Raw genomic sequence first — 27,411 nt, 5'->3', positions numbered from 1 at the left:
GGCGGCCGCCCCTGCGCTGCGCTGCGCTGCCGGCGGCTGGGCCCGGCCCGGCGCGGTGCGGCTCCCGGCCCGGCGCCGCCATGGCCTCCGACAGCGACACCGAGGAGTTCTACGATGCGCCCGAGGACGTGCACCTGGCGGGCGCCTCCCCCGCGCCGTGAGTCCGGCGCGGCCGCCGCCCTGCCCTGCCCTCCCCTCCCCTCCCCTCCCCTCCCTCAGCGCGGCCCTGAGCGGAGGCGGCCGCCCCCGGCCGTTGGGGAGCTCCTGGGGGGAGGGAACGGGGGGCTGCCCCCAGCCCTGCTGCCCCCAGCCCTGCTGCCCCCGCCTGAGGGCCCCCCGGGGAGCGGGGCTCGGCCGTCCCGGCGGCGGGCAGGCGGGGCCGCGCTCGGCGCTGGGTCGGTCGAGCGGGCGGCAAGCCCGAAAGCGAGGGGCTGGGAAGGAGTCGGGCAGTTCTCGGTGCACTTTCTGAGGCTTGTGGGGATGGCAGTAGCCATGATCTTGGTGAGATCATATCTGCCTTCCTTGGGCTGGCAACATGTAGTTTTTAGAAAAGCCGTGCGGACATGAAATCAGGACCGACAGAACTGATCCCTGAAATATGATAAAAGTAACAGATTTTCTGAGGGGGGAAAAAGAGAGCGAGCTTCTTCAGCAACAGGCTGACAGTTGCTGCGTGTGAAACAACTTCCAGTGTGCTCTGCCATTTGTTTTTAATGGTGTTGCTTCGATGCTTATTGTATTTAGCTGGCGTATTCTGTGTACTGAAGTTTTAACGGCATTTTATAATGTAGATTCCTGGTGCTGTTACCTCAAAACTGTGTCACCATATTGTTGATGTTAGCCAAATACGCTCCCTCTTTTTAAATTGTAAAGATCTCCTCCCGGTTGTGTGCTAAACAGGTTATGGCTTGTATCAGTTCTGTTTTTCATGTAGTCTGGACCAAACCTCTCCATTATTTGACCTTGCAGGATGAGGTTTCATGTAGCTTGTTCAAAGAGCAATAAGATATGGATTGTGGGATCCATCCATTTGAAGCTTTAATAATTGACTAAGGGCTTGTTTTCATCTGTGTGCCAGCGGTCACTAGATGCCTAGAACAAAGGAAAGACTAGATCTGTTCTCCTCACCCACACATCCTGTATCAAAGCTTTTCTGAACTTAGCTTTTTACATAGCCTGGTGAAAAGCACGTCTTGGCATACAGTTCCGCCAGATGTGGTAAGCCAAATTAACAGTGCTTGTGCTGAAATGAGGTTTTGCTCCAACTGCTTACCTTGCTCTGGCACTAGTGATCATCAGACTCTTCTATGAGTTGCTGTAACTCAAAGTAATTGAAAACAGCTGAAAAATTGAACTGTTTTCGCTGTTTCTAGAAGTTAAAACAGCTGGAACGTGGCAGAGTGGGGACAGGAGAGGGTGAAGGTGTGGGATTTGTGTGGGTAGAAGCCATAGGCAGGAAGGGGGAACCAGACCTTTTGGTAGAAGTGAGCCATTAAATCTCGCCCAACTGCACACCCTACCTTTTATGTGATACAGGTAATGCCATATGTCCTGACTTTGCAGGTGTCCCCCACCTGTATCTAAGCAGAACTTGATAATACAAAGTCACTCACTAGAAATTAAGATGAAATATGCTTTTAATTTTTCCATTGCTCTTCCATAACCTGTCAGGATGCATCATTGACTGAAGTCAGTAGAATTCTGCCAGCTTGAGTCAACTAAGGAGGTGATCTTGGAGGGCTTAGTTTGCAATACAGATACTGAATCAGTAATTCAGCCTGCTGTTGAATCTGTGCTAACGAGATGGAGAGTATTTTCTTTAAATAAGCTTTGAGATTTCTTAAGAGCTGATTTCACGTTTACATTGGATACTTCTTGGAAGCAGTCTTATAGATTGTAGTTTTGAGACCTGTGCATGTGTAATGGCGTTGAGTTGGGACTCAAAAAAAAAAAAATCAACACCTTCTCATGGGAGGAGGGGCAACTGAAAACAAGTGCATATTGCCCTCTGCAGTTTGAGGCATTTCCTTGTGCCTTCAGTGTTCTGACGATCTGCAAAAACACTTGGGAACCCTTTTTGGCAGCATGTGCTATAGCCAGTTTTCAGCAAAGTGGTGTAGATATATTTGCCCTCATTAAAAATATGGGTTTTGTAGGTTCCTCCCCCCTACCCTGAGTTCCATGTGGGGAAGTTTAATAACTGCTGATATAGAAATTCTGAAAGTGGTGACAACTGTTTATGTAAACTTGCTGGCTTCTTTGCTATTTATTTGTTTTATTAATTGTCTCGTGTGATGTGGAAGAGTAGAATTTTCAAGTTGGGGGTAAGCTCCCAATTCCTACTGTCAATAGGTACTGATGCTTAAGCCTCTCTCTCAAGGAAAGCACCGTATCTGCATCCTCAAGTACGTATATAACTGGCACTCTTTAAGAATTAATTAGCAAAAATTACAGAACTTGTTACAAAATGTTTCTTTCAGATGATAATGGACTGAGATACCTCTCCTTGATTGATGACTTCCATAAGGTGAAGTGTGTTTAAACCAGCTGTTGGGAGACTATTGTATCCCCTCTGGCCAGGCCTGTATACTTCACTTCTGCTGTAGATCTTGCCTTTGACATGAGGCAATTCTACTTTTGACAGGATGTGTGGAGTGTCCATCTGTTGGATAACCAGGTCCCAAACAATGTGTATTTCTATATGCATTTCTAGACCCTGGAAAAAAGATCTAGGTGCCTTTGTGGACTGGTCAGTGAAGGCATCTATTTGTTGCATAGCCAGAGGAGCGGAGAGGTGGTGTGACAGAAGATGCCCTTATTTAACCTCTGTCACTCTGCTTTCAAAAGACTATAACCATGGAAGAGATTTAGAAAAAGGCCTGAAATTTAGAGGCATGAACCGTCCCATGAAGGAGAATGTCAGTTTTGAGAGAAGGAAAATACAAAGTAAGGCACACTTGTTTGGATGCAGGCATGTGACAGGCTGTCTTGTATTTTATTTATAAGAAAAGTGATCCACCCACTCTGAAATCAAGAACTGCCAAACCTAATAGTTTGAATGTCATATGCCTAACAGTAAGGGGCAAGTTTGTTCCTAGTGTACTTGTATCCTAAAAATTGTTAGGAGAAACCAAACAAAAGGCACTGGATTCAAGAGATCGTGTAAATAATGAGAAATATCTTCTGGTACCTTAATTTAAATTCTTGAATTCTAACTTCAGTAGTGCTGTCTTTTTGAAGGTGCTTCAGTGCTTTTCCTGAAGAATCTAGTTTTCTTCTGTGTAGGAAGCTAGATAATGTTAAGTTGTGCCCTGTTGACACACGGGACATGCTTAGTACAACTTTTTTATTGGTGTGTATTTTAGCAAACATGCAAAGCTGATCTTGGCAGCAAACAGATGGAGTGTGAAGTGTTAGTTATGTTGATGTAGTGACTTGCAGCACTGCAGACAAGTTTCTGCGTTCTGAGCTAGCTGAAGTCCCTGAACGCTTTCCAAGAGCAGCCCAAACAGTGCATTGCAGTAATGAATCCTTGTGGTTTTGAAGGTGTGGACTGCCACAGAGAGCTGCATCAGGAATAATTGTAGCTTCCAGGCCAGCCATAGGTTAGAGGGAGGAAAACAGCGTGTGCCTCTGCAAGCTGAAGGACAGCAGTAAATACAGTTAGTGGGCTGGTTGCTGAACCTGTATGTTCTGTGCAGCGTACCGCTACTATGCACGCACTGTAAACTTATTTTCATCTGCCTGTTAGCACACCTGCTTTGTAACAATGTACATCCTCCCAGGAAAGCAGGCAGTGTGGTTCTGGGATTTGACTGAGGCCGGCCATTCCCATCATTGTTTTTTTTTTTTTTTTTGATGGGCTAAATGTTTTGTTTTCTGTCACGAAACTTAGCAACAATGTGTTGAAAATGTGAAGCTTATTTAAGATAGGTACTAGGCTGGAGCTACCTGATAGTGGCAATGGCAGCTTCCTATAGTCTGGTCAGTATTAGGATGAATTTGACAGCTGAATAAATAAAAAAAAGAAAAAAGTTCTTCAGGAGTTTATTTGACTTTCAGATTAACCAGTCATCTGGTTATGTCTGTGCAGGTGAAATGGGATTTTTCTTTGAATTTTGTTTAATCTTTGTAGATAACCTTGAACCCCTCCTTTGTTAAACTGGTGTTACAGTGGTATGATGTAAGAAAACTTGTTAGAGGTGTTTTATGTGAAATGCAGTCTACAAGATCTACTGTTATCAATTTTTAAATCATGCTATTTACTAAACAATCATACTAGACAAAAAATTAAGTTTTTGCCTTATGTTTTCTGTGGCAATCTCAGTCTTGATGTTCTGCCTGATAACCCTGTAAAACTACAGACCTTTCAAAGCAAAATCAATATTTGAGCATTGGATTTATCTTCATATAAATCTTTTCAGACACTTTTGCCACTATATATACTCGTTAAAAAATGCAAACATGTCAGATACTGCATCCATAAAACTAGTGGCCTTAAAGTAAAACTAGGGAGTGGGGAAGGCTGGTAACCTCAGCTGGCTGGGAAGGTGAGACCATTCCAGAGTAATGTTGAACTACAAGGGACTTGAGTTACCGAACTTATTCTGTGACTGACTTTGTCTTTATAAATGTAATAGCACATAAGCAGCAACTAATCATGACTAAGGCAGCGATGGTGCTTATAAACACATAGCTCAAATAATCTCGGGCAAGGCACTAAACTTGTTTCGCTATATTATAAACTGATCTGAAAGTGGTCCTATTGCCAAACAGTTATGGAAACTTTGCAATGTTTTAAAAGCATGTAATTTCAAAGACAAAGCTTCACCTTAACGTAAGACATATATGTGTGCTGTATCAAGCTATCAGCACTATGTTATATTATATACTTGCTGTCTCTGTAGCCTTTATCACTTGAGCAGCTTTTTCCCAAAGTAAAGCATGGGAGTGGGAAATAACATCTGTTTTAGTTTGAGTGCGGATTTTCCACAAAACTAATTAGCTAAAGAAGGCTGAAAGGGTAGCAATATCTTTTGAACTTCATATTTTATGCTACCAGTGGAGGAATGATTTGCCTGTACCAGAAGTGACATGCTAATTGGTGGTAAATATCACAATAGAAAGCTAAAGTATCCTATTTGCAGTTGAGGGATTTGCATTTTATTTTGGGTTGTAAAGTCTTAGCGGTGCCTTGTACGATAGGACCCTATACCTTGCTGAAGCCTAGGCATTAATGTTGTAATTATAAACGTATTTCATTGTTAAAGTCATCTTGTGGATTTAATGAACTGACACACATTTCTGACATTATTTCTAAGGAAATCCAAGAGTTGATAGCGGAACTGAAAATGTTTCAGTAACTAGAAATTCAACACAGGCTATGGCCTTTCCCGACAATATATTTTGGAAGACAAAAGATGCATTTGTTTTTTCAGGTCAAAATACTGCTTTTGCTCTTTTTTGCCCAGTGGGGTTAGCACCTTCTCGGAGGATTATGCCTCAAAACAGTGTTACAGATTGTGCATCTTAAGTGTCAATATCTGGACAGAAGCATCTAGGTTTAAGGTGTTAAATTAGTTACAAATGATACAGTCTTTATATACCAATCCATTGTACTTTCCTGTTCACTTAACTCTGCTATATAAATGGGATCTTTTCTTTTTGTGATGAAATGCTTTCAGCAGTAAAGAGAAGAACTGAAATTCTTAAAAATGAAATGGAAATAGTTTTCTTTTTCAGAAGGTGTTGTCCCTGGAAACCATCATTTTGGAGGCAGGAGGGGCAAATTAGACTGAGATCTCTATATTTGCCTGTATTGCTTGGTACAAGATGACACTGAAAGTTGCCGAGTGTCACTGACCTTGGTAGCCAGCTGGGACGCGTGTACAATCCAGGTTGTAGTGCATTTGGTAGTAAGCTTTTAAGGAAGGAATCTGTAACTTGGTCTCTGCTTGTGACTGACAAACTAATAGAATCGTGGAACAGCCCAGTTTGGAAGGGGCCTCAAAGGATTATATGGGCCAGCCTTTCAACATCTTTATATACGAGTAAGGTCCTGTGGTCAGAGTAAGCGGTGTGACTCAATATTTAAATATCTTCTAGAATTCTGAAAATCTTGTGGAAAATGTGAGTTCAGGCTATGGTAAGAGTTGACCGTTCACTGATTGGATTGAGTGGTGACCTAAAGAGAAGTAATTATTTGATACCATTCCCCTAAGATACCTTGTCCTTTTATGTAATTAGTGAAATGAGAGGTTATGTGTGAGTGGATGCTAATGCAAATTCACCGTTTCAGAGTATGCATTTTGGAAAGTAGTGCAAAACTAGTTCCCTCCTGTTATAATGCAAATACTTATATTTATACCGAGTGTCACGATTAGAAACAAGACCTTACGTTTGCTGGAGAGGCTGAAGGCCAGAATGGCTATGATAATCTTGACTTTACCGATTACAGTTCGGGCGCTTGATTTGCAAGCTACTAGAGCATTTGTACTTCTGCTTTCTGAGAGTTTTGGTTTCTTTTGATGTCCGCCCTGTGCTCTCTGTACATGCTAATTTTAAATTCTCTGTAACGCGAAATGTTTTTAAACCTGTAGCTGGAATAGCATGAATTTATTAGAAAAGGGTGATAGAAATATGATTTCTGCAAGATTCTCCTGGGAAACTTAGGCATTGTAGAAGCTGTGGATCTGTGCGTTGTAGAGAGTTGAGCACTTAAACTCCATTTGGAGCCTTTTGTGTAAAGGAGTGGTATGAGCAGCACTCACTTTGTTGCTGGTCCAAAGTATCAAGTATACATTCACTGTAAAGGAAGACTGTATTATAGACTGTTTAATAGGAAACTTAGTGTCAAGAGATTTTTTTTCTTTGAGCTGTACCTAAGTCTGTCTTCTCTTTCTAACAGGTCACCAACGAAAGTTGGATCCCATGTATTAAAGGTGAGTTTTGTATTAAAATCAATCAAATGCTTGTTGAGGAACATAACGTTGAGCATTTCTACCTAAAGTAGATGCGCTACAGTAGCCTAACATCTACAGAGACAGGAAATTATAGGCTTTCCTTGTTGTAGGTAGCAACTGTTGTGCTTATGTCTCTTGAAGTTCCGACTTTACTTTTATTTAGGGTATGTTAACATGTCTTGAAGCTAAGTTTATTCTGAAGTGTATATATGCAATTTAATTGAGCTCTACTTAATTACTAGACTACCCTCTTTCAAGTGATTTGTGCGTAATAAGCAAGTCTCTGCAGCACTTGGGTTTTGGTCTCGATTTATATGAAATAGTTGACTTTGCTCTCTTCTGTCTTCAAAATAAGAAAAATCTTAGTGTTTGTACTTCAAAAGCCTTCCCTCTAGGTTATGTGAAGATAAACCACTATATTTAGCTTAATGAGACAGCGTTGCCACTTCCCACGCAGGTAATTGGTATGCTGCATCTGTGCATAGTGACAGTTCAGCTGAATCTGGCACACATTAAAAAAGTGAGGAGTTGGAACCTTGTAAAAATAACACTCATTTCCTGGTCTCAGAAGGGCCAAAGGTGATGCTATGCAGCGCTGCTACATAGAGTAAAGGCAGCTCGACATTTTGTCTGCAAAGTGTTGGGAAATCGTAGTGCAAATAGTGTTTCTGATTTGTCAGCAGCACTCTGCTCTGAATCAATAATCTTTTTACAGTGATAGCATACCTTACGGTATTTTTTATGGAGCAGAGACTTATCCCCTATTTTGTGTTGTGTTTAATGTCCCTTTAATGATTAAGTATTACACGTGTAAGCCTTTCAAGAAATGTCGCTCTATCATTCTGACTAAACTCAGTGCAATCAATGAACTTCAAAACTAACTTTAATGTCTTGTTGACTGAATTGTCAGCTATGAAGTTCTGTATGTTGCTTGTAGAGTTTTTATTTTTTTAAGTATCTTCCTAAGTCACTAGTTCAAAGCTAAGTTTTTGAAGGTGGAAAAAGTACTTGCTTCTCTGCTTGGTACCATATCAGCTGAGTGAATGTGTGACTAATGGTATCGTTTGTCTTGGAATGGGTAAGAAATACTTCCTAAGTCCAAAGTTTAACAGGTGTGTGAGTTTAATGTCAATAAAATTAGAAATTAATATAATGGGCTTCTGTAGACACTGATTACACTGCAGTATTTGAGTCGTCATACCTTTGAAGATAGATTTGAGTGATAAAGCAAAGTAGAACTTGCATTTAGATTACAAAAGCTTTGTGGAAGGAGGGGGAGGGAGTGGAGAAGGAGGAAGAATTTTTCTATAATTGCAGCTGTCTCTGCATGATACGGCATTTCTTGAGGTCAGAACTCTCAAAGATGGATGCCTACAAGAGTTGTCTGTTTCTTTTCAAACATAGTATGTTAGTATGCTATAAAGATTCTGTTTGACTAGCTTAGTGTCTAAAAAAAAAGCATAAGGAGAAATTTCTTAGATATCTGTACTAGACAGTCACTCTAAATCTTGTCAAGGTCCAAAAAAAATGGGGAGATCTTTTCAAGTGCCTGTTTAATATGGAGATTAGGTATCTTGTGCATATCCACAACTGTATAAGCGGAATTAAATTAATAGCCTAACAAAAATAGTTTATAATGGTAACAGCTAGCTTCTGGGGGCTTTAACATTGTGGGGAGACAGTTGAGTACTGCTGACCTCAACAGAAGAGAGTTTGGTATCTGTAGACAGGAAGGACGAGTAGAACAGCAGTTCTGTATCTCAACTCCAGGAATCAGTTGAAATGTGTTTTTTCTTAATGTTTTAAGCTCAGTAACTTAATTCTTTGAGACAGTTGTGAGGAATTTTTCTCTTTTGGGAGACAAATACAGGCTTTTATCTGGAGCTTTGGTCACCAAATAGGCTGTGCAGGATGGTCAAACAGTGGAACAAGTTGCACAGAGATGATGTGCAGTCTCCATCCTTGGATGTAGTCAAAACCTGACTGGACGCATCTCTGAGCAACTTGTTCTAGTTGGCTCTGCTTTGAGAACTACAGGAGCTCCGCAGGTCCCTTCCAACATCAAGGATTCTATCAGATTCCCCTTTAGGTATTGCTAATATATATATGCTTATAGGCAATGTGATCAATAATTCCTATAGAACAAAAGGCATATGATGAAGTTCCTACTAGACCATATTAACTGAGATTAAAGCAGGCTTCTGGTTAAAGTAGCATCCTTCTATGGTATAAACTACTTGCTTTTCTGAACCTAAGATTTTTCAGGAATTGATGAATATGTTCACTCACAACTAGAATATTTGCAGTTCTGTTTTAAGACTTTGTATAGAATATCAATACTTAACATGCCCAAAGTGTAATCTAATTCTAATATTCCCAGGGCTGCCTATTTTAAGTATGATTTATTTAATTATTTTTTTAAAAATTAAATAAGACTTAAACTATTACAAATATTTACTACATTATTTTGGCACGTGAGGCCACCTTTAGCGAATTGCTTTTATTAATTCTTTGTTTGGTAGGATATGCCAAAGTGTTGATGCTGTTTGCACATCTAGAAACTATACTTCTTAATCTGCAAGCTGACTTCACATCGGTAGTATAATATCCTTGTAGTGTTGATTATACATATATACAGTATAAATAGTATACTCGGTTTTGAGTATTCATGCAGTCTTTCATCCAAATGTTCTGAAAATGTTCTTGTGTTTTGCTTAAATCCAGTCATTTGTTCCGCTGCAGCTTATTTAGATTTTGGAAGGATCTGCATGAAGATGACTGATGGCGAAAATAGACAATGTGCACTAGGAATAAATTGTAGAACATAAGATTCCGTTTAAGAACCTCAAAGGCATATTTGTGACCACTTGATAGATCTGCCTGACTTAATATGGAAATTTCTAAAGAAGTTTCTATTCTATGTTGTGATAATACAGTTCTTGCATCCTTTCCCACAAGCTGATGGGAAAAGAAAAAAAATATTTTAATATAGATTTTCCTTGCTGCAGATTATTAAGTGTGTATATTTCTCTAAACTTTATGCTACCTTCAATTTTATTTTAGTTGAGGTTGAAACCTCTTAAAGATAACTGCCTTTTTTGTTTAATAGTGTGCAGGCTTTCTGTGTACAGTGGTGTGAAATACTCTTCATGGGTACTGTGCATTACTGTTTAAACATCTATCTGACAGCAGTAACGTGTGAAAATGTAGCAAAATTCTTGTCCTTTATGCTATTTAATTTGTTGTAGCTGTATTTTTGTTAGATCATCTTACTGAAGGACTTACTACCATCATCTTGTGGTATCTACTGTCTTTTTCTGTAGGATATGGACAGCAAGCTACACAAAGCTGGAAATGAAACCTTTGTACAAGAAATGAAACAAGATGATTCAAAAGAGGTTAGTTAAATATTGCTTTGCACTTCCAGCATCACACTAGAAATATTAAATAATTTAATACTCAGTCTTCATCCTGAAATTAACATAGGTTAGAATTTGTTGTTATTGTTGGTAAGCATGTCCATCTAAAGGGTAAATATGAAACTAAGTGTTCTAGAAACATATTTAGGATTCACCAGTGTTGAATTATATGTGTAATTTACAGGATCATATTTAGCAGTGCATGAGAACTCTGAAGAGTGAACAGCTCTTGTTTCTTAACTTTCACTCAAAGTGTATTAAAGAGGAATGGAAATAAGTCACTTTGTTTTATTTTTCAGTTATGCCTATTTCTGACCTAGATCTCCAGAATTTTTAAACAAAATACGTTTTGTATACAAAGCAACTCTTCCCTTGAAGAGTTCTTGTGGGTGTTGTACAGACTGACAGGTAAGCGTATCCTAGAAATGCCTGCTCTTTAACAGTAGAATGTTTTGGGGTTTGTTTTTTAGATTATTGACAGTATTATAGAAGAAAGCCAGAAGGCACAACAACTGGATGATGATTCTTTAGCTTCTAGAGGAAAAGAACTGACTGTTCCAACTTCAGATGCAAATGCTTGGATTTCTGGAGCAGATATCATGAGTAGTATCCCAGAAGTGTTAGCTTCTAAAATATCATTACAAGAAGACCCTAGAGAACCGGTGTATCAGAGTGAGTGTAAGGACACTGAATTGGAGTCAGGAAAGCTTTTGTTTACTTCTGAGCAACAGGAAACTCATAAACTAACAAAAGTAACAAATGCAACTGACCACAAAATGGATGAAACTGAAGCACAAGAAGAAATATCAAAAAATGAGGACATAACAGACAAGAAAGAGGCAAATAATTTAGAACAAATGGCTTCAGATTTATCTACCAAAGACCTTTCTACAGCAGAAGAAATGCCTCCAGCAAAACCACCAAGGCAGGTTACTGTAGAACCCGATATAGTTGCTAGCACAAAGAAGCCTGTCCCAGCACGGCCACCACCTCCAACAAATGTTCCTCCTCCACGACCGCCACCACCTGCACGGCCAGCTCCACCACCCCGGAAGAAGAAGAGCGAACTGGATTTTGAAGTGCAAAAGCCTGTTTTAGAAGGCAAGTGTTCTATTTTAGATGGCTTTAGTTATCTACATGGTTACTATTTTTGTGTTTTGAGTGAAGAATCATGTAATCTTGTGATTTTTAGTTTAGTTGACATCTAAATGAGGAAAAAAAATTCTTCAACAATCTTAGCTTCTTAAACTGGAGAAATACCCTTTTGCATTACAAGTGTTCCTAATTCCTCGACTTGCTTGTAAACTAACGCTTCCTACCAAAATAGCTACTTCTGTAGCAAGGAGAAGTTGCCTCATCAATACAGAAGCTAAAAAAAGTTACACACTTCAAATAAATGTAATGTGTATCTGCATAGAAATAGAAGTCCAGAGGTAGACTGAGGTCTCATGAAAATCAGTAGTCCTGGGTTACTAGGGAAATGACTAAAAAAAAATTATTAATAAAACTAAAGAGGACTAGGTGTGAAGTTGTGCCTATGCCTCCAACTATATACGAAATATATAATTGATAAGGCAGATTTGGTGGCAGTTGATGTTTAAAAAAAAAAAAAACCAAACTTGTCAGAAGGGGTGTTCGGGAGTATGATGTTAGTCTACAGGTCATTAGAATCCTATGGCAAGCGTTATGCTCTTCTTTCTAATATGAATCTCTTTTCAGTTTCTCGAGAGAACTTCACAGCTGGTGGTCTTTTAACTCCAAGTACAGTGACAGAAGGCATGCCCAAAGATTCTCAGCCTTCTTTGGATTTGGCAAGTGCAACTAGCGGAGATAAAATAGTCACTGCACAGGTATCAGGAAACGATTTTAAGTTCAATAACTGTAACATTTTTGATCACTTTAGTGTAATGCTAGAAATAATGTGTTCTGTCTGCAAAATTTCAGGAAAATGGGAAAGCAGCTGATGGCCAAACAACAAATGAAGTACTTGGACCACAAAGACCCAGGTCTAATTCTGGAAGAGAGCTCACGGATGAGGTATTAATGAATGTGATCTGTACATAGTACGTTCTTCTGCTTGCTTTTCCAGTCTGTCAAATGAATTGGAGTAGTCACATGTCACTCTTTGCACTCCGTACCACTATATGCTGTGACCAGGGACACAAACAGGAGTGATGGCATGCTGGCTTTGTCCACCCAAGCACTTTGTGAACCCTGAGTCATATGTAGTATTAGTGTTTGAAAGTGTGAGCTGTAATAGATCTGAAATGCTACGAGTTTGTGTTTGTAGCTATGCAAACATGTTAGAAGATTTCAGTGTGAGGGAACACCAGCAAACTTGGTGTTTTGTCATGTATCTAAAAGGTGAAGGAGTCAGCGATAGGAGAATTATTTTCCTAATATTAAGAAATAGTTTCTTCAGTTAATAACTTCCATTAATCCTACTGATGTTATTGAGCTGCAGCCAGTTTTTATTTGTGTATAGCTTTTTTTTGCTGCTGCCAAACAGATGTATGATCATGAACAGATCATACCAAAACACTTTTCCTTTACGTAGTACTAGTTAGGTCTAAATGCTTTTTCTTTGAAGGTAAAGGTTGTCTTTGACTAAACCTAAGCTACAGCTGTTACAGTATCCAAAAGGGGAAGATTTTGAAGTCTTTTAATTACATAATATGTTTGATATTGGCATGGAAGGTGTCAGGCAGTGGCTGATGTTTGTACAGCTGCATTTCTGATTTATGAAGTTGAGGCTTGTGATGACATGTAATTGTTCATCTGTATATAGTGGTTGATAATGTTTGCCCTAACATGCTAAAGGCAATTTTAACTTAAACTTGGTCTTTGTAAAATAAATATATAATGAGCTACAGAATTTCCCATTAAGACAAATAATCTGTAAGATCGTATGATTTATATTTTGCCCTACATTTTGGAGTCTAATCAAGTCATCTTGATTTCACATCTTATTTTTTCCATAGGAAATTCTAGCAAGTGTAATGATAAAAAACCTTGATACAGGTGAAGAAATACCCCTGAGTTTGGCAGAAGAAAAGTTGCCAACAGGCATTAATCCCCTAACTTTGCATATCATGAGGAGGACTAAAGAATATGTCAGGTATGAGTGATGATAGCTTTCAGCTTTTTCTGATACTGTTACTCTTGTAGTTTTTGCATATGTGGAGGCAGCTCTTATGCAAGTGAAGAGAGACCCAATTCATCTGTCTCCGACTAATTTGAGTGCTAATTCCCAGGTCTCTATGAACTAGGCTGTTTATTGAATTCTTTTAAGTTAACTAAAAGTTGATGATATTGCTGGAACTTGACAGGCAGGTATCTGAAAATCCAGCTGAACTGCAGTTAGCACTTGATGTGTTAAGTGTTGTCATTTCTATACTGAATTAAACACAGTTTATGTTCAAGTACTGTATGTTGTTCATGCTACCACCTCCTGTAGCTTTTTCAGTGTTTCATTTATTAGACTTTGGTGCTCTGAAGATCTGTGGCCATCGGTATAGCTGACTACTTTGAGGTTTTCCTGTCCTCAGCAGGGCTTTAGGCCCTCTTAATGTTTGAAACTGAGTCTGTTTGTAAACTTTGATAGAAAAATAGAGTTTCTTAATGATCAGGAAATTGTGTCAGTCTAGCTGTTTTTTTCAAAGATTTGTGTGAATTATACATCAGACAGTTTTAGGTTTTTTGCATTGCCGTATTGTCATTGAAATCTTCTATAGAACTGTACTCTTCTGTGTACAAACTTCTGTTTCAGAATTAACCAGTACTAATTTGATCTATGGAAAGCAAGGTATGAGAACAAGGTGGCATGTTACCACTTCCTAGCAATGTAATGTATTTTGTCTGCTCTTAGCTTTCAAAGCGTCACAATAAGCTTAAAGTGTTGAATTTATGGAAGGGAGTAATGTGTCTTTGGCATCTGGGGTGTGTATACAGTTTTAGTATCAAGATGCCTAAGAATTGAAAGATCTGTTTTATTACTTGATTAACATCACGTCCATGTATTTCCAATATATTTACATGAAGGAATAAAGATGGATCCTAAAATGTAGATCCTACTTTACTAATGTTTCATTCAATTTAGATTCATTATGATTTCGTATTAAACAATCACTTCTCTATTTCCTAGTAATGATGCAGCACAGTCGGATGATGAAGACAAAATGCAGACACAGCAAACTGATTCTGATGGAGGGAGGTTAAAACAAAAAACGTAAGATGCTGTTTCATGTCCCTACAAAGAAAAGGCAGGTTTTGTTTTTTCTAAGCTGAAGCTCTCCTGATTTCTGCACAAGTTACCTTTTAAGTACAAGCGATACCTGAATTTACGTAAGCCCGTTGCTCTGCAGTTAAACTGAAGATTACATGACTGCTGGCAAATTAAATGCTTATTTTAAGAAGCAGTAATGGAAAGAGATAATTGCGTTTCAAATGAAAACTGTTGATTCATAATAGCAAAAACTGAGAATTTGCCAGTGTCAAGTGTTGAAAAAGTGCCCTTGCTTTTTAAGGACCCAGCTGAAAAAGTTCCTTGGCAAGTCTGTAAAGCGAGCAAAGCACCTTGCTGAAGAATACGGCGAACGTGCTGTAAATAAAGTTAAGAGCGTTCGAGATGAAGGTCAGTAACACTGACTTTTTGGTTTTTTAATAGGATAGTCTGTTTATCCTTGGGCTTGTAGGAATCAAAGGTGTCTGAGGGACATATGCTGCTCTATAATACCACGGTGCAGTTGATGTGGCTTTTTAGTGCTAAGGCTTGTAGCTTGGTAGGCATTCCAAGACTAGTGGGTTACAAGGATGAATTCCTGTGAAGTAGCAGTTGAGAGACATTTTCAGCTAAACCAGTTGAATACTACAAGTTTTGTTGTGCTGTTAGAAAGCTGTCTGGGTATCAAAATGTAAACATTTTTGGGAAGTTACTCCAGCAAAGGTAGAAGTGGGGGTTGTCTTCATTACTGTAATAAAATCAGATTGTTTTCTGATAAGCAGTGCCACCATTAGAGTTCTCATATGGCTTGAGCTCCTGTTAGAAGATTTCCCAGCTACAACTGTGTTCTCCCCTTCTTGTTTCATCAGTGTTTCTTTGACAGACTTCTAGTACTGCAGTAAGCCAATCTAACCACAGCCTGAGATAATTGCTGTAGAACTGCTGCACTTTAGCATCGTATGCTGCCACTGGCTGTTTGCCCCAGCTCTTTCGCAATTCTTATGCTTTGTGGGCAAATCACCAGGCCATTTCAGCATACTCAGTCAGAAGAAACCAATACAACAAAATGGATAATTTTCAGCACGCATTTAACTGACAGAAATTGCTTAGTGCAGGATCTGCTGAATGCGAGACCCAGTGCAAAGAAAAGGGCAGAATAAAAATGGATAGCAGTTCTTATTTTGACTGTTAAGTGTTTGGATTCACTGCAACCTAAAACTAGTGTAGATGTATTTGTAGACCTTGATGCAACCGTATTCTTGTTTTGCTTTAAGATCTTAATATTGCCTATAAAGCTTGCTAATTCAAGGATAATATGCAAATACAAAAAAGTATTGGCAAATGCTTACTGATAGATTAAATGTGTGCTGCGATATGTACTGCTGAATTTGTGTTCCTTTTAGTCTTCCATACCGATCAAGATGATCCCTCTTCCAGTGATGATGAAGGGATGCCATATACAAGACCAGTTAAGTTCAAAGCAGCACATGGCTTCAAGGGACCTTACGATTTTGAACAAATTAAAGTTGTTCAGGATCTCAGTGGAGAGCATATGGTAGGTGTTTCAAATTTCATCTGTGGTTTTGCTGAATCTGTTCAGCCTGAGTTTCAACTTTTAGTTTTCATCTACTTGGTGACCTCCAGAAATTACTGTCAGGTTTATTCTTCTTGAAGAGCAGTTTCATTCTGGAAAATAACCTTCTGGCAAGAAATGAAAATTTGGCTGGTTTGATCAGATCTTCAGGGGGAAAAAAAAAAAGTCTGTAGATACTCAGGCTTCAGGGATTCTCAAGAGCTTTTCCTTGAAAGAGTTTTGGTATCGAGTGGTACTTGGTTTCTTGGTTCCTGCAATTACAAATTTAGGCTGAAATAGGCTATGTTGCACTACTAGAACTAAGCACAGAGCAGCAGTATTGACCTACTCAGCAAATAAACTAGTCTGCCTATTAGAGATATGAACACAGGTATTGAACAGAAATACTAGATAGGTTCTGGAGGCAAAAGTGGGGGGGAGATTAATGGGGTATGTGGATCAGAATGATAAGGAGGGGAGAGACCGGGATGTGTTTTTTACAGAGATGCCTGTGAAGAAAGAGGCAGAAAAACTACCTATTCATCAGTGTTGGAAGTGAGCGTGTTCCCCTGCAGAGTCTGAAATGCGTTCTAATATCCCTGGCTTCCCAGATTCTTCTGCTGACAGCAACTGACAATAACTGAAATAGTCCCCCATCTTTAAGTGTTAGGCTAAGGATAATGACTTTGTAATGACAGCAATCAGTTTGGTGACTGGAGAGTTCAAGCTTGTCATCTACAACTAAAGTTTCCAGTCCTACTGGTAATCCATCTGTGTTAGTTTCCATCATGCCAGTATTTGACCTCTTAAAACCTAGGAAATTCCCCAGAAGCATCCTAAAAGGATGCTAGGTTGGTGGAGTCAAATGCCTAATAGCTGTTCATTAAATAATAGGAGGAAACGGCATATTGCTTGTGTGGTACTGTGTTTTATTGACTACTGACTCTTCAGACTTTGCAATGGAGAAAGAATTATTATCTTCACAGGCTTTGCAAAATCCTCATGCCAATTCTGAATTTAACATACATGTAGCACTCATTTTGGTTGCAAGAATTGATGTAACCAAGCACAATTTCTATTTAAAAAAAAAAGTGTTAGCACAGCTTATGCTAACTTCAAGTGCAGCTACAAATACTTGCCAGTTTTACAAATCAAATGGCAGGTTATAAGTCACTCAGAACCCTGGCTTGCCGACTGTTACCAACTGTACCAGTTTTACGTAGAATGCTTTGGTAGCGCTGAGCTCCCTTAACTCCTCTCTTACAGTAATCTGCCTTGTGGGCTGTTTCTTTCAAACTGTTTTTGCAAGTCTGTTGCAATCCACCAGTCTTAACAATTACTTCTTGGTGTTTTGACTTACAGTTTATTTTACTTGTGGTATCTTGTATATGTCCTAAATTTTATCAGTTTACATTATAGAAAGACTTTTTGGTACGGAAAAAGGCACTTTATGTAACTTAAACAACTGTCTTTTTATTTTGACAGGGTGCTGTTTGGACAATGAAATTCTCTCACTGCGGTCGATTACTTGCATCTGCAGGACAGGACAACGTAGTAAGGATATGGGTTTTAAAGAACGCTTTTGACTATTTCAATAACATGCGAATGAAGTACAACACAGAAGGTACCTCTCTATGCATCACTAGAGGTCTAAAACACTAGAAATTCTAGTTATTTGGGAACTTAGAGTTTACCATAGTGTTTCTGCCTGTGTTCTAGGCCGTGTCTCTCCCTCCCCATCTCAAGAGAGTCTGAATTCTTCCAAGTCTGATACTGATGCAGGGGTATGTACGCTAGGTTTTGGGAGGGGAAGAGATGGGGGGTTGCATGGTCCTGTAGTGCCAGCTCTTCATTGTTGCTTTATCCAAACACACATTAAAGAGTTCTTGGCCTGCGTCTTTGAGGCATAGACAAACTGTCTTTATCAGTAGGCACCTTCAGTCAAATACTGTTATCCCATGTGTATGGGGTGCAAGCAAGAAAGTACTTTACTAAACTTAATGCATTACAAAATCTGCATAGCTTCGCTGTGGTCTTCTGCCAGAGTAGACTTCTGAGTGAAATGCTAAAGGGGAAGAAACCTACGTTGTTGAATTGCCTGTCTTAGTGTTTTGCCTCAGAGTATTACTTATGCTTAACATCTGACTTGATGATGTCTTTTCTGAGGAAGGCCAAACTTAACAATGGGATACTCAGAAGCGTAATAAAATCTGATGGTTTTAAATTTTTCACATTTGTGTAGATTAAAATGGAACATGACTGACCGAAAGTATTAAGACACCCTTACTTGTAGAGTGTTCAGCTACTTTACTAAACTTGCCATTAAAATGAATGTATTTATGTTGGGTTTGGGTTTTTTTTCCTATTTTTGGTTTCCAGTAGTGTAAGAAACATGACAAAATGAGAATTTAAGCAAAGATTTTAGCAGTAGCATTATTTAATGTGCACTGTTCGGGCAGCGGAGGGCCAGGAATCTTTCCTTGCCCTTAGGTAAGTGGATAGGCTTGCTTAGCCACGCACACCAGGGATGTTGTTTTACGTGGTTTTTTCCTGGAGAGCTTTCGTATAGGGACTTCTAGGGGTTTTTATTTTATACCTGTTTCTTCTGAAAGGGGCTCTTATTAGGAAGTTATCATTCTTGATATCCACCAGAAACATGGAAACTTTTAACTCACAGTTTATATTCTAAATTGGAATGCAGTTTTCAAGATTGATATACTTTGTTCCAAAAGCTTATCCGCAGATGTTTGCTGAAATTGCTGTCACACTTATGCCATTGAATAAAAGCTGTATGGATGGAAAATGTAGAGCTTCTTAGTTTTGGAATTTCAAGATGATGTTTCACAGCCCATTGTACTTGAAATTTACTTTGGTTGTTTATTACTGCAGTGTTGTTTATTTTAAAGTCATAAGAGTTGTTCTTCAAATTGTTATTGGCCCTGTGTTTTTTGTAAGCAGTAATTGCTTTATTGTTAATTTTTCCAGCTAACATTTTGTGATGTTTCTATACACTTCTCTGATAGATTTGCAGTGGAGTTGAGGAAGACCCAGATGATAAAAATGCCCCATTCCGTCAACGACCGTTTTGCAAATACAAAGGGCATACAGCAGATCTTCTTGATCTTTCCTGGTCTAAAGTAAGGCACCTTAATACAGACTACACACTTCTCCTGTGTTTTCATTGTTTTCTTTTGTCAGTTGCCATTGGAATCATAGATCTAAACAATATGAAACAATCATTGAAGTGAAAAGATTTGTAGAGACAACACTTATTCCAGCCTAAATAGTTGGGATAAAATGAGCAAACTTCTTGAGCTTCTCTAATTAAAAGTCATCTTAAAAAAATTAACAAAAATCAAGCTAGTAACAATTATAATTGTGTATTCAGTAGTGAAGTTAAATTGTTTGGAGTGGGAGGAATTTCCATTGAGCTGTGTGATTTCTGATTTATGGTGTTACCGCTTTTGTTGTCTTCAGTATGCTTCACTGGTTTTATGCAGTGTACAGATTCTAAAGTTGCTGAATATACACATATATCTTAAAATTAGAGAATTGCCTTGTGCTTAACTTTGAAAATGTCTCACATAAAGCTTATTCAGTTAATTTTCCACATTGGAATACAGTTGTAATTTTAAGAACACAGTCTGGCTGAAGGATCTTGGGCAGGAGAGACTCTCACCCCTTCTCTGAAGCTTGTTGTTCTGTTTCTTCTCTGAATACTTTAAGTACTTCCCAAGTATTCATTTCCATTGAGATTCTTCCAGAAAACTTTTTGTGACTGAGCCTCAGTGTACTGGGCTTAAGGAAAGGACCAATGAGTAATGATAATTTGGATAAAACATTTTACGTGAAAGGATAAAATGTTGAATTTCATGGCAACAGATAAATTGGTAAGACTTTACCTATCAGATTGCTTCTGTATTTTCTGTTACTTTTGTGTCTGTTAATGACCATGGAATTCTCTTGTTTCACAGAATTACTTCTTGCTTTCTTCTTCTATGGACAAGACTGTAAGATTATGGCACATATCAAGAAGAGAATGTCTTTGCTGTTTCCAGCATATAGACTTCGTCACTGCTATAGCGTTCCATCCAAGGGTAAGTGTAACTGCCCTGTTTCTTCTTGAGAAGCAGAATTTGAAATTACAAGAGTCCTCCCTCTTTATTTTCAATTTAAAAAAAAAAAATTGAATAATAGTGTTTGTGCACTTTAAAAATATCCTTATTGAATAATATTCCGGAACCTTAAGTGTTCATCTTCCTTAAACTTCACCAGGAATGTCCATGTGGTTTAACCATTTGTAAGCATGATGTGGAAAGTGTACAGGTTTGAGTAACTTTGTGAAAAGTCAGAATTTCCAGTGAGGGATGTTGTGATTAAATATTAGTGGAAAAAATCATAATGAAATAGAACAGATTGTGCAGAGACCACAGACTGCTTGGGGCTGTTTAAAACTTGACAGGATATAACCCTCTACAGGCTGATCAACTTTTGAGGCTGTCCTTGCTATGAGCAGGGAAGGTGGACCAGAGACCTCCAGAGATCCCTTCCAACCTATCTCATTGGATGATTTTTAAAAAATACTGTAATAGAGCTTCCTAATATTAATAAAACTCAAGTAGAGGAAAAGCGTTTTTCAGTGTTTCCTGAACATACGTAACTGGTAGATATATCAGGAACTCTGAAAGGAGCTTTCAGTTCCTGACAAGATTAGTATTTTTCTAACTTGTGTTGAAAGGGTAAAAAGTAACTGGTAACAGTGAACAATTTTTCTAACTTGAGGTATACACAGTGCATGTGTGTAATCTTGTCAAAAATCCGTGAGAAAGTGAACTCCATTTACCAGTAATTTTCACATTGTCTTTTCAGCCTTCTTAAACATTATAATCAACTCATCTGAGAGCTCTTATTTGGGAGGTTCTGGAGAGAAGCTGTTTGGAAATGGGGTGGGAGGCTTTAAAGGAAATCGGGGCATACTCTTAGCGCAAGCAGAGATTAATGTAGTTTGTCCTCTCAGGATGACAGGTACTTCTTAAGTGGTTCATTGGATGGGAAACTCAGACTCTGGAACATTCCTGACAAAAAAGTGGCATTATGGAATGAAGTAGATGGGCAGACAAAATTGATTACAGCTGCCAACTTCTGTCAGAATGGCAAATACGCAGTCATAGGCACATACGATGGAAGATGCATCTTCTATGACACGGAGGTAAAAAGTTTTTGAGATGATGTGGTTTTTTATGTTAAAAGTCATGCTTATTTAAATATCAAGAAACAAACCTATTAGAACGTGAAGCAAAATAGTTTAAAGTTTTTACACAATTACTTGAAATCAGGATACATTTTAATATCTTTTCAGCACTTGAAGTACCATACACAAATACATGTGCGTTCTACCAGAGGCCGAAATAGAGTTGGAAGAAAAATTACTGGCATTGAACCCTTGCCTGGAGAAAATAAGGTATTGTCTTTCAGTGCAATGTTGGCTCAGTACTGGAGTCTGATATTTATATATAATGCTAAATAAGTTTGTGCTAAGTCTTGTTTGTAGTCACTGACTTAAATCAGGCAGCTTTTAACACTGCTAAAACCAACACTACAATACTAAATAGTGGTAAAATAGACTTTTTTTTTTTTAAATGATATTATGCTCTGATTAATGTAAAGGTGAGAAAATGCTTACAGATGGCTTTCAGTGGGAAATTCTTTGGCATAACTAGCCTCTCTTGAATTTAATATTCATTTGGAAATGTGCTTCATACAGAAGCTGAAAAAACACTGAAAGCTCAGAAGCTGTTATCCAAACAAGTGTACTCTGTTCTTCAGAATCAGTCCTTTTGTTTAGCTTCAGTCTAAGCTGAAGTCTTAGGTTGAAAGGGTCAAATTCTCATCAAGCAAAGAACATGCTGTTGAATATTAAAGTCATAATCTAAAGCTGGAGAGTTTCTCACTTGTATATAAAGTTTCAGGGGTGATGTTGGGTCAACAGCTGGTTCTGTTAGAGTAGGTGATCAGCAGCTGTTATCACCTACATTGTATTCTTATCAATGACACAGAAATTAATTCTAAAGACATGCAGAAGATTCAGAAATTTGTGTCAAATGCTGTGCATTGGCGTGTTAGGTGATGCAATGAAACACCGCTTAGCATGAACTCTTTTGAAAACAAATAGGAAGTTCTGTAATCTGATGGTAATGGTGTTCCAAGAGTTGTCACAACCTTGTTGCATAAATGATTAGATAAGTACGGGTCGGTATTTCACTGCTACTCTGCTATACCCTTTTCCTAGCGTCATCTCGAGACTTATTCCTAACCTGTAGTCTGCTCTACTTCTAAGGTACCATAAAAAGGCTAATCAGCTGAATGCCCTTATTATGACAACCCTTTCATAGACTTCTCTGTTCCTTTATACATACATGTAAGCTTCTGATCTGGAAATTGTGAAAAGGAAGCAAACTCACATCAACCAAGAAAAGCTCAGTTTGCTAATATAGCAGATAATGGCCTCTGATCTGTGCTTCACGTTTGATAGGCCATGACTCTCCAGAAATTTACCTCACTAGAATAGCCGTTCTGCTATTGTGGAATGTGTTCCAAAATATCCTTCGCAAATTGATGACTGTTCTTTGGGCCCACATTTTACTTCAGTAAAGAGCAGCTGTTCTGGTTCAGACCAGTCAGGATGATCTTGACAGTGAAGTTGTCTTCTATCCATTGACAGAAGAAGAGAGAGAGAAATGGCATTGTCCTAAATCTTCTGCTTCTTTGGATCTATTCTTTGTCTATGTCACTTTTTTTATCAAAAGAACTGGGAATTCTGACTGTTTGAATGAGCTCTGTTGCTTGTTTTCAGGCATGCTAATGGTTTCCACTTCTAAATCTTATTTATTTCTTTTCTAGATACTAGTGACATCAAATGATTCCAGAATCAGATTGTATGACCTAAGAGATCTGTCTTTATCTATGAAATACAAAGGTTATGTCAACAGCAGCAGCCAAATCAAAGCCAGCTTTAGGTAAGACAGTATTATAGCAATGGAGTTGTTGGATTTGGGAAATGCTGTGACTCAAGTACAGAGGCTTTCGTTTAAATAATCTGTTTACCTTGGTATGCAGCTGAGCCTCTGAAATGTCACTTGGCTCGGAACACAAATGTAACAAAAGGCTCTGGTCAAGAGTGACAAAGCTGCCTATGAGCAGGGAGCTTCTGCGGACGGGTGAATCCTTTCATATTGACAGTACGATGCATGTCCATTGCTATTGCTGTAAATACAGAAACTGTGCTAGAACTGGTGGGGCTGGGACACCGCATCTTTTCTCTCCTCCATGATAAACAGGTTTTATTTCCTGAATTTTGTCAGGTATTGTTGCAGATGTGTTGGTCACCCAAGCATTGCCCAAGGCTGTTGGTCACTGCCTGTGTATCATTGCTGTCAGGAAACAGCATGAAAATCCGAGTTAGAATTTTTTTTTTTCTTCTTTCTCTGTGCTGGCCTAAGATGCTTTTCTGAGTCTATTGCTGTGACTGTCACGGGAATACTGGTTTTTAAGGTAGTAAAAGAGAGGGAGTAGAAGGAGAAGAATATTTTATTATATTCTGTTATATATATTGTTATATATATAAGATAAGAATATTATATGCTGTTATATATTCTGATATAGATATATAGATATATAGATATGAATATTCTATTCCATCTTTGAGAAGCTAAAGGGGAAAAAGGCTTGGGTATCCTTTTAACCTGGATGTTTGAGCAGAGGAGGGCAGCAGTACTTAAGGAATAATGCCAAGTTTAATCTTGATTGTCAGCTGTTGGCCTTTGAAAGCACCTTTAAGGCCGACCCAGTGTTTCACAGAATGGCTGAGGCTGGAAGGGACCTCTGGAGGTCATCTTGTCCAGCCCCCTGCTCAAGATTAATTTCTCAAATTAAGCCATCTCTACTTACAAGGCTGTAGCATAGTTAATGTTAGAGTTTAGAGATGTAGCATATTCATGCAGTAGGTAAATTAAAAGTAAATACTTGGGCTGGATTTGCAGGTACTGTTTTGTCTCTGTCAGTGTGCATTATACAGTCATCTGGTTACAGTCTTATTGAACGTCTTTCATCTTCCATCTGTGTGGAATTTTTTTGCCCATGATTGTATTGTAAATGATTCGTGTTACACAGTCTCAGATGTTTACGCAGGTTCCAGACTCAAACAGATGCAAATTGCACTTAAAGATTATGCCATTTTCTTGTTGCTGAGTATAGCTGTTAGACTAACCCTCTTCTGTGTTGGAAGCTGCAGGAGAACAGCTGCTGTGGGCTATTCATGAGAACTACTTTTTCTTTCTGGGGGTTGAAAGGAAGAAAGGAATAATGATCACACATTATGTGTGATTACACATAATGTGATTAATGATTACACATCAGGAAGCTTGCATGCACATTCATTTAAGGACTGTGTATTTTTTTTGAGCTGCAGTCACTAAAATAAAGGATCAGTTTGAATTGTGAACTTAGCCTCATTGCACTTGTAAAGCTGCAAGTCCTCTGGAGAGCTATTGTAGCAGTTGCTTGAACGGCTAAGAAAAGTAATGTGTTCCCTTCTTTGAATCTTTAGCCATGACTTTACCTACATCGTAAGTGGTTCAGAAGATAAATACGTTTATATTTGGAGTACATACCATGACTTGAGCAAGTTTACATCTGTAAGAAGAGACCGTAATGATTTCTGGGAAGGCATTAAAGGTAAAAATCAACTTTTGTTCTTTGTTGTATTGAAGTTCATATGATTTCAAAAATTAAATATTTTATCTTCTAATTTTATTTGCTCAGCAGTGCTATTCATTTAGTTTGAACAAATTATTAGCAAGATGCATTGTAATTGGTGCATTTTCAATAAGTGGACTCTGTCAGAAAACCTTGTCCACAGGAGACTCTTTACAGGTGCATGATGGGGATGGCAAGAGACAGAGTCGCTAAGACTTTGTCCCGCGTCAGTAAGAGATTCTGAATGAATGTAATGTTTCATTGGCAGAACTTGGTTGTATAAGTGTAGTAATCAAAATAATTATCAGTCGTTAGATCCTTTATGGAAAAGTGGCTTTGAAAACAAATGCAAACATTTTTTTCTTTCATGGCAGGAATTACACACACATAGTGCGACCACGTTTACATCAAATGTGTTTTGGAGCTCTTGTCAGTTAGTTTTGGACACTTACAGGAACTTCTGAGATCCCTAAGCTTATAAAACACTGACAGTTGCTCCTTGAATGATAAGCTTACCTGGTGCCACTAGCACTGGTATTCTTGGCTATTTCCTAAAATTTATGCCTGCTATTCTTGTAAAATTAACAATTCCTTGAAACACGGTAATCAAAATTGGATTGTCTTTTTGAAGCGCACAATGCAGTGGTCACATCTGCGATTTTTGCTCCCAATCCTGGTTTGATGGTGTCACTGGAAACTTCTGAAAAGCAAGAAGCTGAAAGTAAGGGAGAAGATTCTGAAACATCAGATACCATACCCTCCGGTAGGTGTTTACGATGAGCTCTGCTTGATACAGTGGTATGAGGAGGAAAAGATTATGAAGAATACTTTCAGTTTGGGAGGGGAGTTTCCTGAGGGTGTTTTCCTACCTTAGCAGTTGAACATTTTGGCAGCTGTTGCATTCTTAAAACCTGAGAGAATGCGAATTGAGGGACGTAGCTGTTGTCTCGCGTACTTTAGGATTATTGTTTTTACACTTGAGCTGTTAGGAGGTGGAGCTGTTCCAATATATAACAGAAAAAGTCCCTCTCCTGGAAATGCAGATGTTCTTGAAGTATTGGCTAGAGTGTGATAGAGGAGTGGGACAGGAGTCTGATAGAGGAAGAAGGGTGTCACAGTGATAGCTTATCTTTTAAAGAGAGCTTGGGTTTGTTTTTTTTTTAAGATTTTTTTAATGAACTAACAGTTTATTCTCTTTCCTTATTAAGGAGCTTTGAAGACAGATCACACAGAAGTGCTTTTATCGGCTGACTTTACTGGAGCAATCAAAGTCTTCATTAACAAAAAGAAATATGTATCTTAGTTACTATTTTGCAACTGACAGCATAAAGCTATGGTACTGTGGGATTAAAATTCCATAAATAATGCGGGCAAAAGCAAAGTATCTAATATAATAATGTTACAGGCTGATTTATTTTTAAATCTTTATTTTAAGGCTACTCAAATATTGGATCCTTGGAAAGCAGTGTCTACCTATTAACACCTGGGCTTGTAGAATAGAAAGGAACGTGTAAGAATAATCCTGCCAAACGTTAGACTCTAAACTCTCTATGAACAGTTGTTTTGCGACGTAATTGTGAACCTGCACAGGTTTCTGCACGAAAACGTATTCACACATGTGTGTGCCTTTTGGTTACGTGCACTAATTTGAACATATATCACAAGGATTTTAGTGGTGCTTGTGGCCACTAGAGGTCAGGAATGGGGATGGGAGGGGAAGGTTGGAGGCATGGCTGGAAAAATGCTGAATGATCGGTCTGATCTTTGCACAAAATTCCATTGGAGAAAGATCTTGAATTTGTAGTAGCTATTGTTCAGAATTTTAAGTTATGCAAGTTTTTGATGGGTCAGCAACCATGTGTAAATGTTTTTATAAATTTCTCAACTTAAGGACGTGAAAATCTTTTTGTTGTCTTTTAATTGTTGTGGACTTTAGATTCCTTTCTTATATATGATTTTTGCACACTGGAGCACAATACTTGTGTAAAGAATTCTCTCATTCCTTGTTCACGGGCACCAGGATATATTCACCTTCCAGATAAAATTAAGCTGCATTAGAAAGTTCTTATATTTTACAACTATGTAAAATAAACTGTTTACATTTTTTAAGCATTGTAGCTTAAAGTTTTAAGTTCTTCTCGTTTGTTTAGTGCCACTGAATTTTGAAAGTCTTTGTAAATATTCATATAAAACACCTATGAAGTAACATTCAGGGCATCATAACCCATGAAATGTTATTGATGGTCAAATGTTTCAGAGAACAGATGTATCATTAAACTTGGTCACACACTTGGAAATTGTTGCTTCTTTTCCATTTTGATTCATAAATTTGCCTTTTGTCTAAGTAGTTTTGACCTGTTTCTTGGATCATTGATCTTGCATGCACTTGTTAACTTTTGAGTTCTACTTTTCCTGATCTTGCCACTTTTTTGATGACAGCTTTCTTTCTGAAGTGATGGGGAATAGAGTACTGGAACTGGA

The 27,411-nt window shown here is 38.4% G+C and overlaps 1 protein-coding gene across 1 annotated transcript; it reads left to right on the top strand.

Annotated features, from left to right (window-relative positions):
* The first annotated feature begins 4 nt into the window (after positions 1 to 4).
* WDR44 (WD repeat domain 44) lies at positions 5 to 27,227 on the top strand. Its single transcript, XM_082323655.1, has 20 exons — positions 5 to 157; positions 6,908 to 6,941; positions 10,286 to 10,360; positions 10,852 to 11,482; positions 12,101 to 12,231; positions 12,326 to 12,418; positions 13,363 to 13,499; positions 14,526 to 14,609; positions 14,908 to 15,014; positions 16,007 to 16,158; positions 17,662 to 17,800; positions 17,896 to 17,960; positions 19,200 to 19,313; positions 20,151 to 20,273; positions 21,194 to 21,385; positions 21,536 to 21,637; positions 23,077 to 23,192; positions 24,782 to 24,909; positions 25,562 to 25,693; positions 26,139 to 27,227. Exons 1-20 carry the CDS (start codon positions 81 to 83, stop codon positions 26,231 to 26,233), a joined length of 2,727 nt encoding a protein of 908 aa, XP_082179781.1. The 5' UTR covers positions 5 to 80; the 3' UTR covers positions 26,234 to 27,227.
* Positions 27,228 to 27,411: the final 184 nt, after the last annotated feature.

The sequence above is a fragment of the Platalea leucorodia genome (assembly GCF_965183815.1).
Source record: "Platalea leucorodia genome assembly, chromosome: 10".
NCBI lineage: Eukaryota > Metazoa > Chordata > Aves > Pelecaniformes > Threskiornithidae > Platalea > Platalea leucorodia.
This window is presented reverse-complemented; position numbering and strand designations above follow the sequence as displayed.

Excerpts from the sequence above, each read along its gene's own strand:
- WDR44 (XM_082323655.1), top strand. The coding sequence starts at position 81 with ATGGCCTCCGACAGCGACACCGAGGAGTTCTACGATGCGCCCGAGGAC. Across the intron at positions 14,610-14,907 it reads GGGAGGTTAAAACAAAAAAC|GACCCAGCTGAAAAAGTTCC; the intron begins GTAAGATGCTGT and ends TTGCTTTTTAAG. Across the intron at positions 20,274-21,193 it reads CTATAGCGTTCCATCCAAGG|GATGACAGGTACTTCTTAAG; the intron begins GTAAGTGTAACT and ends TTGTCCTCTCAG.